The sequence below is a fragment of the Sparus aurata genome, chromosome 10 (genome assembly GCF_900880675.1).
Source record: "Sparus aurata chromosome 10, fSpaAur1.1, whole genome shotgun sequence".
Lineage (NCBI taxonomy): Eukaryota > Metazoa > Chordata > Actinopteri > Spariformes > Sparidae > Sparus > Sparus aurata.
In genome coordinates this window covers 16,303,137-16,317,215 of record NC_044196.1, presented here as the reverse complement: position 1 = coordinate 16,317,215, position 14,079 = coordinate 16,303,137, and the positions used below count along the sequence as shown (strand labels likewise).

General features: G+C 40.1%; 2 protein-coding genes across 2 annotated transcripts in view; one reads left to right on the top strand and one right to left on the bottom strand.

Moving 5' to 3' along the window:
* Window positions 1–1,232: 1,232 nt before the first annotated feature.
* Window positions 1,233–6,250, bottom strand: LOC115590500 (GTPase IMAP family member 7-like). Its single transcript, XM_030431882.1, has 2 exons — window positions 6,099–6,250; window positions 1,233–3,158 (listed from the first exon to the last, which is right to left on the bottom strand). The coding sequence occupies exon 2, from the start codon at window positions 3,145–3,147 to the stop codon at window positions 2,167–2,169; it is 981 nt and encodes a 326-aa protein (XP_030287742.1). The 5' UTR covers window positions 3,148–3,158; window positions 6,099–6,250; the 3' UTR covers window positions 1,233–2,166.
* Window positions 6,251–11,815: 5,565 nt separating this feature from the next.
* LOC115590499 (GTPase IMAP family member 7-like) overlaps window positions 11,816–14,079 on the top strand; it is a 28,554-nt gene continuing 26,290 nt past the window's right edge. The window contains exon 1 of the mRNA XM_030431881.1: window positions 11,816–11,841. The gene's annotated coding sequence lies outside the window, so the exon portion shown is untranslated. The remainder of the gene's footprint in view (window positions 11,842–14,079) is intronic.

Below are 14,079 nucleotides of genomic sequence, written 5' to 3'. Positions count from 1 at the left end.
AACTGCAAATTTTTGAGTTGAGCTAAATGAGGACTTTAATTTAACAGTTATCAAAAGGTACAAGTGGCAAGTCATCCAACCTTTCAAGTTCTGGAAAATTTTGACTTTTGAGTTCATCAACTCAAAAGAATTGAGGCAATCGATTGCCTCAATTCTTTTGAGTTCTGGTAACTTATGCGGGTTTACAGTGTAGTGCTAATGAAAATACTAAAACATTGTTGAAAATTAATCATAGACTTTCATGGATGTGTTTTTCCTGAACCTCTTCATCATGTAGTTTCCCTACTTCTTCAGTGTCTTCTTCAGCTAATGTTTCTCTGTGCTTCCCTCTAGATGTTGTTGAAATAGAGTGCAATGATACACCACACAGGTTCAGTTCAGTATCTACCTCACCCTCTCTCTCGGGCCCTCCTTGTAATTTGTCCTTTGTACTAGAGGGCTGCATTGGGATTGGGTCCCGCCGGGTGCCGCGGGACCCAACCCAAATCTCGCAGGAGCAGGCGGTTTGAACTTTACTGCTGACGGGAACTGGCGGCTAAAACAAACACTGCGGGAGCGACAAGATGATGGAGTCAACAAATTAAGTAGAAAAAAAGCTAAAACAAGGGATTGTGTTCTCATTATTGTTTCTTATTCAGGTCTGTCTTAGAAAATAGACCTTAACCTCAATCAGTGCGTGATATTACAAAGGTAGAAAAATAAATAAAATACAGAGGAGGAGAATAGAATATGAAACAGCCTTTATTTAATTAAAAACTAAATGAAAACAACGAAATAGGAGCGCTATTCCTGACCAGTGCTTCAAAAGACACGCAGCTCAGGGAAACGAAACAAACAACCCCATGAGTCTCTTTATTAATAGCCTATAAAATGACGTGTTTTCTCCTGCGGGACAGGAGAAGACACAAAACAATGCATCTCTATTATTGTGCGGGCATAAATTCTCAGAGTTTTGCAGGTGCGGGCGGGAGTGGACATACACATTGCGGGAGCAGGCGGGAGTGTAACACACACGTTGCGGGTGCGGGCTGTAATGGTCAGAAATTCGGCGGGAGTGGGCAGGAGCGGGATGAATAAAACAGTCCCACGCAGGGCTCTACTTTGTACCAACATTTATGGTTTCAGAACGTGAATGCTGCTGACTTTATGACTCCCTGTCATGTCTCACAGCACGATTTATCCAATAATATTCATTCTGACCAAATAGCTGCAAATCTAACAACATCCGACTAATGACATCTGCCATGACTGTATTTTATCTTGTGTTAATAATCAAATGCTAATATGCTAAACTATGTGATTATCATGGTAATCGTCAGACCTACTAGACATCAGCATATTAGCTTTATCATTGTGAGGATGTTAGCATGCTGACATTAGCTGTGCCTACATACATCCTCATATAGTCTTGTTTTGCTCTTTACAGTTACTGTATCTTTGATTAACATGTTTGGTTTACTCTGTATGGAGTTGATGAAGTTTCCTCAATGCACCACTCTGAAATTGATTACCTTACCAAGTAAAAACTAAGAATTGACATTTTTTCATAGGTTTTATTTTATTGATTGTTCATATTGATAATACAATGGAATCCATAAAGAAACAAAGCTGTTTTAGCACAAGCATCAGAATCCTGTCTAACTAACTGATTTTATACATATACATTAAGTGATATTTTCTGGTTAGTTTTTGCAAAAAAAAAGCAGACAGAAATACAGCCAACAGTGTACACTGGTTTGATTTAAATCAGCAATAGAACAATTAAAAGAACATATCAAACCAAGACTGAGGTCAGCTCGTAAATCAGAAATAAGTGCCTCAAGTTTAAACACACAGGTGAATGAACATATTTAGAGAGAGAATGCCGATTTGTCATTGAATATACAGGCAATATATAAGTATATAGAAAATGTTATTCAGATTGTGTGTTTTCATCTTTGTGTTAAATAAAATACTTTTGAACCTTCATTTGTCTATTTAATATTGTACAAGAGTTTTTTTTATTTTATTTAACCTTTATTTATCCAGGAAAATCCCATTGAGATTAAAAACCTCTTTTTCAAGGGAGTCCTGACCAATTGGCTAAACATAACATAGTTAATGTTGGCTAAACATAACCCAAGCGCTGCACATTCTTTATTTTACTATAGTCAGATTGGGTGTCATTCAGGGCTTCGTAATGGGCTTCCTGATGGCCTCTACTGTCCTCGTTGCTGCCTCCCATATTGTGTCTGCTTCAGCAGCTGCATGATATCCTATAGCACCTCCTAACACTGCTCCTACTGGTCCTGGTACTACTACTGCTGCTGTTGCTCCTGACTTTAATGACGAAATCCCTAACGCCGATGAAGCTTTTTTAACCATCACCTTTACCCCAAAAAAAGCTCCCATGAACACACCTGTTCCAATACCTGTTAATGTGATTAAACCCTTATAAACACCACCCTTAGCCTTCTTTCTGATCTCTTCCTCCGTCATGTTTCCTGATGACTGTCTAATTTTTTCCACTTTTTGTTTTATCATTTGCTCCACTTTTTGCAGCATTTCATTGGTGTAGCAGCCTCCATTGTTTTCCATCACCATCTTGTCTAACGTCTTGAGCAGCTCCTCCACCTGGAACTGGTTGCTCCTGTATTCGTGCTTTGGGGTATTTTTCCAGTATTTATTGTCGATGGCGTGGCACCGTCCTCCACACTTTTTCACCAGATCATCCAAAGGCTCACTCACCCGGACCGAATCTTCAATTGTCTCTCCCTCTGGGAGCTGGTCACCATGAGTGAAGAGAACTGTGGCATATTTGAAAGCTTCTTCAGAGAAGTATTCTTGTATTTTGTTGATGACAGCCTGCTCCTGTTCTGTGAATTTCTCCACTTTGAGCACAATGAGAAAAGCATGAGGCCCAGGAGCACACTCTGTGATACAGCTCACTATCTCAGGTTTCATCTCCTCCTCAGATCTGTCTGTGTCAAAGAGACCAGGAGTGTCGATTAGAGTGATGCTTCTTCCATTGACAGATCTGGTTTCTGACTGACATTCTTTTGTTCCAGATTTGAACCTGTGGTAGATCTTGAACGCATCTTCTCCAAATATGGTGTTAGCCAGGCTGCTTTTCCCAGCTCCAGTTTTTCCAAATACGGCAATTCTCATTGTGCTCGACACTGAAAGAAAATAACATCCATCATTAATATTTTACATTTGTGTTTCAGTGATTTTCATGTATAGGAATATACACATGCTAAACAAGCTACATTACTAAAGTTTTTATTGGTCACAAATCACAGCTACCAAAAAGTCATGATACTATATCTTCATGATATATAGTTTTTAAAATGTATACACTTTATTGTTTTGACATTATTCAAAATAATGCAAATAATTTGGGTACTATTTGTTATTACTTTTAACATGAGGTCCTTCTATAGTGAAATGTACTACAGCCCTGAGAACAGGCTTCTTCTTGCAGCTTGTGTGTTACAAGGGATGATGCTCTAAAGGACTACAATTTGTGTTAGTCCATAAAATATATATATTTTTTATTATTAATTAATTTAAAGTGTCAAAGCGTTTGCAGCCAGCTGAAGCTAATGCTGCTCGCTTTAGATACATATAGCACATGCAGTGAACGGGCAGTTTCACTGGAACTACTTGAGGAGCTCCAGAGGTGTCTGTATATCAAAATGTAATTCACACTCTGCAGCCAATCACAATCGAGTATTCACCCAGACCATGGTACACTATTGTGTGTCTGATGCATATTCAGAGTCAGTGTACAATCCAACATTTAGCTTTCTAAATCAATTATTAGCTAATGTGTATCTGACACATTGTGATAACAGCTGTAAACTACGTTCATTTAAAACTTCTACTTCACAATGTCTTTTCTTGTCTTTTAGAGGACAACAGGTAACCTTATCTCACAGTCAATGTAGAAAACAGTGCATGATGACAGTCACTTGAATCCACTACATCTGTGCCTGTACGTTTCCTGTTGTCTCTGACACCTCAATGTATTTCTGCCAGACATTTCATCTTCTTATAAGGAGATGGAGCGAACACTGTGAAAGTCACAGCACATTACAGTACTTACAGTGAACTTATTAGTGTCCTGAGAACAGAACGTCTATTCTGGACCAACGCAGTTCCCTTAAATTAGCCGAGGTCACTGCTCACCCCACAAGTTCAGCCTCAGGTCACATCATAACTTACACATATTCTCAGGTGTAATAATATGTAAGGTCAAAAGAGAGTGTCAGTATGTACGACGAGGCATGGCTATGCAAGGTGAAAATGTAACGATCATATGTGAGGTTAAAGGTAATGATACAGTTTGAATGGCAATTATACATTTTTGAATTTTAGTTGTATTTGTGTCAAAGCTATTGAAAGCTATTAAAAGGAAATGCTGAATTTTCATATTAAATATTCTAGAGCTGAAAAGAGTACTCGAGTAACTCGAATAAGCAAAATCTTTGCCTCGAGGCTTTGTTTAATTCCTAACACCTGCGTTATGTGGCCTGCTTAGCCCAGGTATCATTTTTCCACATGGACACACTGCTACATTCAGTATTGAGTTGGCACGATGGTGGAGAGCCAAGAAACTGTCTGTAAAAGAATGTCGAAAGTTTAGGATCATTTTATACTTAAAAAAGAAGACAACAAAGTGCAATGTGTCTATTGCAAAGCAGAACTGGCGTACCACAACATCACGTCAACAATGATTCAATATCTTAACCAAAAGCATCCAGTCGTTAGCACCAGCTCACCAAGCGTTGCTGACACAAGCTAAAGTAAACATTGATGTTAGCTAATTTAACGTAACCTACCATCGCTAGTTAAAACGTACGGTATTTGTAGAGGCTTTAGCCTGATGTCATAGCATGTTAAGATGTGGAAACTATAATTTGTGTTAAATTGCAAGAGAGTAATAGCCAAATAACTCCTTTCCACACACACACACACACACACACTCATCTCGTCTCACTCACTCTTCCTCAAGCACGCGTGCACACACAAACACACACCCTTACTCCCGGTGTTAAGAATAGTTGGAATAAATACACATATGTTTTTTTCAGGAATAAAATCCAATTGCTTGGTCTATTTGACAGGCCTGTCATTTTTGTTATGCATTATTTGCTCGATTACTCGATTAATCAATGGGATAATCGGTAGAATACTTGATTCTAAACATATTCGATAGCTGCAGCCCTAAAATATTCATATAAAATAGAAGAAGCAGTAAAGTGTGATTAAAAAAAACAAAAAAAAAACAAGTGTGTCTTATTTGTCCCACTTAATACAATTCAGAATTGATTTGGAGTCCCTGGGTCACACGACATGGAAGCTAATGGAAAAACAAGCCACTGTCTTTTAAAAATATTTCTGCAAAATAAATATATAACACAAAATAAGTGTGCTACATGAAATCACTTCAGTATTATTATTATTATTATTGTATTATAATTTTCACTGGTATCATCCAGTCAGCGTGAACAAGCATTGTTTTTGTCTAAATCAAACAAACAGTAGGGTAATTTATCGACGGTCCCTAAGTCAGCCTGCAGCGCTGGGTGTCTCACACACAGATCTGTGTTCAGGGTCGGGAACAGGGAAACATTACATTTGAACAGATGAACTAAATGCACAACCAGGGGAAAATATCACGCATTTTAAATGTCCGACATCACTCACATTTTAGTCGCGTCCTTCGTCGTCATTGAAAACAAATCATTTCCTCATAGTTTTTATCGTGACAGATCTATTTTTAGCTCGTCATCTCTCTTCTTAGTCATGGAAAAAAGTTAACGAACGTTTGTCATTGTTGTTTTAGTTAACGCAATGAACACTGGTTTGAAGGATTGCGTAACAGTGGATTTGTGGCCCGTGTTCACTTTCCGGTGCTGGAGGGTAGCTGTTGTTGTTAACATGGCCTCGGTGTTGCTCGATGTTCTGGAGTCCAGCAAGAGAAGATCAGATCAGATTTAATCTGCTCTACTTTACCTCTTACCGATCCAATTGGATCGACTTTAACACACCACAACATCCATCTTCACCTTTTGTAAAACAGAAACAAAACATAACTGAGAAAGATTACTTACCGTCCACGTTTTCAGATGTGAAGTGTCTGTCGGGTCAAAGTGAAAGTAAGAAGAAAGTCAAATGTAAACTACTCCCTGCCCTGTAACGCACAATATGGGGCGTCGATTGTAAACCCTGCTGGGAAACACAGCTTAGTCCAGCATCAAAACTCAACATATGCTTGTCTTGCTAGTGACTGGTCACCAGCAAGACCAGCATATGTAACTTTGTGATATTTACTGCTCTTGTAAAAATATGACAATGTTAAATCTAAGTGTTAAATCTAAATGTTAAATGTAAATGTTAAATGTTAGATATAATATAAATGTTACATTTGAATATAAATATAAATGTTAAATATAAATATAAATGTTAAATATAAATATAGATGTTAAATATAAATATGAATATAAATATAAATGCTAAATGTTAAATCTAAACAGATGAAACTAAATATTTAGCTAATATGCAAATCTACACTGCCTGTCACCAGAAGAACCAAAATAAAAGCCCATTAGCCGTTTTTAGACAGGGCAGCAAGCCGCCAATTTGCCCATCCTTTTGGCGGCTCGGTCCGCGGTTTTAGACAGAGGCTGGCAAATTGGGGGTCTGTTTTGGTCCGACGATTTTCCGCCTCGGAGGGTACACTTATTTCAGCCTCGCCTGCTGTAGCTACACCGCTCCAATTAAATAATGGCCAGGATTCATACAGATGTCTTTTCAAGGTTTATTTGCTCCTTCTCTCTCTCTGTCTCAGCAGACACCCAGACACCAGCCACCGTGAAAACTACAACGAAAATAAAGGACATAAAAGTTTCATAAATCACATACAGATTTCACTCACTGTCAAAGTCTTACAAGCCAGTGTCCATTAAACAGTCGGAAACACATTAGCGTAACTGAAATGTGTTGAGGTAAAATAAAACAACTTAAAATGCACCACTGACGTCCATACAAAGGTGTATTAACAATATCACACAGAAGCATTAAACATATGAAGAAAATTAACGTGTGCGCCTCTTGGACCACATGTAGAATAACTTTACTCTGGAGTTGCTTCTTCCTTATTCACAGCCGCGCTGTTCTAACCCATAATGCCACTGAAGTGACCTCATCATATGACATCACATTTCCCAAAATCCTACTCACCTAAACAGGCGTTACATTCTGCAGTATTCTTGTACAGATGTTTTTAAGTATCTTTTAGACACATATATTATACATTTTTAATGACTTTATGAACTTAAATGATAACGCACTTATAACAGAAACATACACAATAAACACAGCAATTAAACTGTCTCTCAGACGGTTACACCTGATATCTAAAAACGAGGCGGCAATGTGCCGGCCTATGCGTGAGCTGGGCGGAGGTGTCGATGACCTGCACCGTTGTGCGACCCACACCTGGGGAGTTTAAAACCAAGAAACAGCTGATCACAGCAGTCAGTCCATCACTTCATCCGCGGACATTAAGATGAGCAACTGGACAGCCGCTGAGATCCAGGAGATGCTAGCATCTTCTCGGTCTCTGTAGCTGTTTGTTTGTGTTACCTTGTTGTTGTGTCGGCAAGCTACGAACGGTCACTACTTTCAAATTAAAAGCCCCCGCTAAGAACCCAGTTCTTAACTCCAATGGGGTGAAATGCAAAGCTCTTATTTTAAAGTCATATTCGTTGTCACTGTTCACAGCCCAACTTTGAGCTTCACGTCACGTCACATGTTTACGCCTACCCCAGAGGCGGCTTTTGGAAAAGGAGGAATATTACGCCTCTGTTTTAGAAAGACAGGCCGGCACATTGCCGCCCTTACCTTGGAGCAAATGTGTAGCCTTTTCCAGTGGCGCCGCCAGGATTCAATTTCAAAGTACGCACAGAAACGGCAATTACAACAAATGGAAAAATACTTTAAGACAAAATCTAATGCTTTCGGTATCAGTAAAATAACAGATTGCAGCGCCCACATGATCTGTGAGACTGTGGTTATTCTGACACGAGTTAAATGGCTGCTGTGTGGAAAACCACGCTGTGGTCCGTAATCGCGGTGCAGACGAGTGAGTTTGGAGCTGACCAGAGGAGAGAAAAAAAAGAGAACGATATGAAGCCGCCATGATACGACGACGTCGCCCCCGCTGATGAGGAACTATGAAGAACTCAGCTGTGATGGAACAGCACCTAAACTGAGTGGAGTAGAGCTGAGCTGTATTGTGTAGTGGAGAAGGGGCAACACACGCTATGCGCAACTGCGCACACACGCGCGATCATCCTCTGAGATGCGGCTGCGTCTCTCCAGGTCATTGTGTGAGAGAAAGAACAGCTCTGACTTGCTTGTGCAGACGTTGTTTGGTGTCACCCGCTGATTTGCATAATTTAAATATCTAGCCCACCGAACCTTCCAATCCGTCCCGGTTCAGCACCTGGACAGTGCACTGCAGACCTGCAGCATTTGTTTTCATCCAAACTTTGCAAACGTGGTCGGGATTTGTAGAAGTGGCGTAAGTATCGGCGGTGCAACCGGTGCAGCTGCACTGGGGCCCAGTCGCCGTCAGGTCCCATGAAGGAAGAAAGAAAGAAAAAAAACAAATAGCTGTCCAGAATTGCCACAGGCCCTGTTTTTGTGAATGAAATATCTGGGGGCGGGTCGGTAAGGTAACGCTGAGTGGCCTTGATGCCTGTCAGTCATGATGAGTCGCGTCTCGTCACCTCTCCGCTGTGTCTGCAGCTGAGCACTGTGATGTGTCTCTCTCCCCGGCCGGGAGAGTTATCATACCGTAAAATACCAAATAATAGTCAGGGCGTTTATTTGTTTCAATCACTGAACAGACCAGGCGTTTATTTGGGGACCAGGCGGCAATTTGGGACAGGCGTTTAATTCCTCCCTCTCAAAAATCCGGGATGAAAATGTCACAAACTTCTCCAGCTTCTCGGTGAAATCTCTGGCATCCTGCTGGGCAATAGTTGTCTTCTGCAGGTGAAGTTGTTGCGGTGGAGGAAACGATTCAGCCAACCAGCACTCGCTGCAAACTCCTCATCTCTGCTGTCACTCACGGTGGCGGACATTTGTTTCTCCATCGTCCTGATCATTTTGCGGGACACTCTCTCGTGGCGTGCCCGTCTGCTGATCACCCATCCCCGCATGTTTATCTCAGGCTCCTCGCTGGCCTTCTTCCTCCCTCCAGCAGGCAGCCTGGCCCTGTTGCTGTCCTCCTCGGACAGACGCTGAAGCTCAGTTTGATTTTTCGCCGATCTCTCCCTCTCTTGGGGTCGACAGAGAAACATCTAGGAGCAGCAGAATAAATAAATAAATAGATAAAATAAAAAACGGCCGTCCATCGGCCCATTATTGATCCCGGTACAGCCAGTCCAGCCCTGCATTAGCAGTTCTCTCGAGTGGCTGTGCGTGAGTCCAAGCCCGCGCCTGTGTTTAAAAATGTTATGTTAAAAGTGTTTCAAAAAATATTTGCACCGGGGCCTATCACCATGATGTTACGCTACTGAGAAGACATATGCATGGTGCTCACTAGCCTCTGCTGTTCCTATAAATAAATGCATCTCTGTGCAGAGAGGGATACAGGCAATGAAAAAGTGATTCCAAGTCCCCGCTTTCCCGCTAAGCAGAGGGAGGGAGAAATTACACAGAATACAAATTGCTTGAATTTTTAATTATTTTTTTTTTTTCACCTTCAAAAAAAGTACGCACAGTGCGTACAGGATTCCGGCTGGCGGCGCCACTGGCCTTTTCTATCTAAAAAGGGCTATTGACACGAACAAGCACTATCCACAGTCTTCTTTGGGTGAGTGATTGCGCTGCACTGTTAGTCACTTCTCCTCACCGTGCTCTCATGTTGCCTGTCACCATGTTCAGCGACTTAGCTGGAAACCTTGGAGGGGCCATTTTTGCGGAAATACAGAGTTTCTGCAATGACAGCAACAGTAGTAGTAACAGTTCACACAGAGACAAGCTGTTTGATGTTTGATGGGTCAGGATCTCAATCCCAACACAGTATAACAGCATCCATATGATTCTAAACTGTCAGCAGGTTCATATTTAGATTTACAGGAGGACACCTTGGGAAACAGCTCGTAAAAAACACACACAGAGGTACAGAGTGTACCGTCACGCCTCTTTAGGATCCACAGCGCCAGCTTTCTGCGTAAAGCACAGCGGTTCGTCTTCACGGCGGAGCTGCTTTGCTCTGTGTTAACAAACAACAGCAGAGAATTGGCGAACCTCCTCTTCGCTGATGATGTTTCGACTCTGTGAAAAGAGCTATTGACAGCTACAGCAGTCACCACAGTAGAGGCACCACAGCACTCGGTAGCTTTTATTTTGGTACTTCCAGTGACAGACAGTGTGAATTTGCATATTAGCTAAATATTTAGTATCACCCGTGACATTTAGATTTAACATTTAGCATTTATATTTAACATTTTTATTTATATTAAACATTTACCATTTCATATTTAGATTTAGATTTTTTGTTTAGATTTAACATTGACATTATATTTTTACAAGAGAAGTAAAAATCACAAAGTTGACAAATATTGCTGTCAATCTGGTCAAAAGTAACAGAAAAATTCATATCTGATTTTTTATTGGGATTTGTTGCTAAATGTGGCAGAAGTTGCTGTTATTTTAGCGTGCTCAACTTTACAATCATGCCCCATAGCCCATGGACAAAACAAATGTCACCTTAAACCTTATTTGGTACTTGGCTGGCAGGATTGCCAAATGTGTCACTATGGCAGAAAATGATATTCACCACATCTGCAAAAACCATGAGATCACTTTTACATGAATGTTTTAACTACTGCTAACCAGCTGCTGCGTCTACAGGAGTGATTTGTCTTTCTATCAGAGGCAGTCTTTTTCAAACCAAGCACAGCTCCTGCTTCACATTTACGTGTTAACCATATAATAGGTTGTTTTATCAGTTCATGAAGGGAACATTCTATGGACAGTTGGAGTTCAAAAACTGCTGACAGTGAGTATATTTGCTTGACAAGACTTTACTTTACACCATTTACTTTATGTAAATCTGCCTTTAAAGAGGAAAAGAGGTGTAGAGACCTGTTCTATTTACATATGAAAAAAAAAAGTCTTCCTTGCCCTCCAGGGCTTCCATAGTTTGCAACTGCCTTTCATTAACGGAATTTGAAGTCTTTAAACTGAACTGTGTCTTTTATTCTTCTTCTATTTTAGCTTCTTTTAACTTGTTTCAATGTCTTGTTTCTTAATGACTGCCTGCTTGTTCTTACTGTCTTTAAGGGGGAGTAAATGTGTTTACTGTATGTGAGGAACAATCGTCATAACCTGATTAAGCCTTGTCAAAGGAAACATACTCACAGTCAGCGGTTTTTGAACTCAGAGCTAATATGTAAACAGTCCAGAGAATGTTCCCTTCATGTGCTGATAAAACAACCTACTGTGTGGTTAACAAGTGAATGTGAAGCAGGAGCTGTGCTTGGTTTGACAAAGACTGCCTCTGATAGAAAGACAAATCACTCCTGTAGAAACAGAAACTGGTTAGAATTAGTTAAAACATTCATGTAAAAGTGATCTCATGGTTTTTGCAGATGTGATAAATATAGTTTTCTGCCAAAGTGACGCATTTGGAAATCCTGCCAGCCAAGTACCAAATAAGGTTTAAGGTGACATGTGTTTGTCTATGGGCGTGTGACAGGACAGGGAGAAGTTTACACTTGACTTTTTTGATACTTTTACTTTGAGCCGACAGACACTTAACATTTGAAAACATGGACGGTAAGTAATCTTTATCAGGTTATGATAATTGTTCCTCAGATAGAGTAAACACATTCATTCCCCCTTAAAAATAACTTCTCTCCTGCTGTTCACCTGTGTTCCAGTGTGTTGACTTTTTTTTCTTTTAACACAAATACAAGCTGAACTTGTTTTTGTCACACCATTGAGTAAAATCCCACTTTTTCAGTGCACATTTCACACAATGTTACACATAAGAATTAAATATATAGAGAATGACGTAGAATAACTTTACTCTGGAGTTGCTTCTTCTCCATTCACAACCGCGCTGTTCTGACCCATAATACCACAGAAGCGACCTCATGATTTGACATCACATTTCCTAAAATGCTACTCAACTAAACTGTCGTTACATTACATTACATTACAATATATTCTTAAACAGATGTGTTTATGCACCTTTTAGACACATTTATTATCATTTTCAGGGACTTTGTGAACTTAGATGATGATACACTTATAACAGAAACATACACAATAAATACATCAATTAATCTGTCTCTGAGACAGTTGCAGCTTTGTTTCTATAAGGAAATCCTCACTTAAAGATGAAAATTCTGTCATTATTATCTTGCCTCCACGCTGATGGAAAGGTGGGTGAAGTTTCGTAGTCCACAAATCCTTTCTGGAGCTTCACAGCAAAACGGCGTCACAGTTCTCTCCTAAACAACTGAAGCAGACGGTGAATTTACACCCTCCATGCAAAGTCGAACTTGTGTGCACTTATGCTTCTAGTGTAGTAGTTGTGAAGTGAACATTTTGGCTTTAATAAAGGGAGTAAATAATGTCTTTCCAAATCAATTTGGGCCTCAGAGGTCTTGATCACTCTGGATGAGCTGTTTGGAGCCATTCTATATTTTTTGTCAATGGTTTTCTTAAGTTTTAAAGGCATTTTTTGGGTTGTTTGTTTATGCTTTAAGACGAGTTCCATCTGCTTCAGTTGTTTAGTGGAGAATGCTGACATTCGTTTTTATTGTGAAGCTCCAGAAATGTTTTGTGGACTCTGAAACTTCACCCGACTGTCCAGAGTAGATCTTAACAGAATTATCTAAGTGGAGATCTCATCAGATTCTTTGACACAAAGCAGTCTAAACTCAAAGCTGCTGCAAGAAACTTTTATGTTTTTGTTTATTTTGGCGTGCTCCCGGTACAACAGAGAACAACGTTTTATTTCAGTCGTGTACCACCAGACTTCAGACCCAGTAACAGGCGTCAAGAATAACTATATAATGTCAATGTTCTCGCTGATGATCTCTTTTGCTCATTCAGAGGCATCTGTATTAAACTGAGACTGTGTAATAAAACATCATAAAAGTCTGAACAGCTTGTGGTGAAGAAGTTGTCCAGCACCCAGTCTTAACCGAAGTCTTGAAATATGGTGTCATGTAATTTTGCGTGGTTGTCAAAGCATCATGTATGGTTTAAATGACAAACAAATGAGGAGAAAGCTGCTATTTCAATCATTAATGAGGAGTTCATCCCTGACTGGCAGGCCTGGGCTCAAACTAAACTTGTGTAAAGACTGAGGAATATGTGAGGAGGCTCAGTTTGGTGGTTCAATTCATAACTCCAGTATGTGAACGGCTTGATATTGCTCCCCTCTGGTGTTCAAACTGTGTTTTTTATTTTTATTTCCCAGTCCTCATGATAGAAATATGCTCTACTCCAGTGTCAGAAGCCCATTTTTATTTTTAGTTTCTGTGCCTGTAGCTCCACCTGCTGTTGGAAGATACTCGTGTCTTCAGAGCATATGATGGTGTGGGATAAGGAAAATCTGCCTTTAAAGAGGAAAAGGGGTGTAGAGACCTGTTCTATTTACATATTCACATTTGCCCTCCAGGGCTTCCATAGTTTGCCACTGCCTTTCACTGACAGAATTTGAAGTCTTTAAACTGAACTGTGTCTTTTATTCTTCTTCTTTTTTAGCTTCTTTGAAATTTTTTCAATGTCTTGTTTCTTAATGACTGCCAGCTTGTTTTTAACGTCTTTTAAGGGGGAGTAAATGTGTTTACTGAAACATACTCACAGTCAGTGGTTTTTGAACTCAGAGCTAATATGTAAACAGTCCAGAGAATGTTCCCTTCATGTGCTGATAAAACAACCTACTGTGTGGTTAACAAGTGAATGTGAAGCAGGAGCTGTGCTTGGTTTAACAAATACTGCATCTGATAGAAAGACAAATCACTGCCGTAGAAGCAGCAGCTGGTTAGCATTATAGTT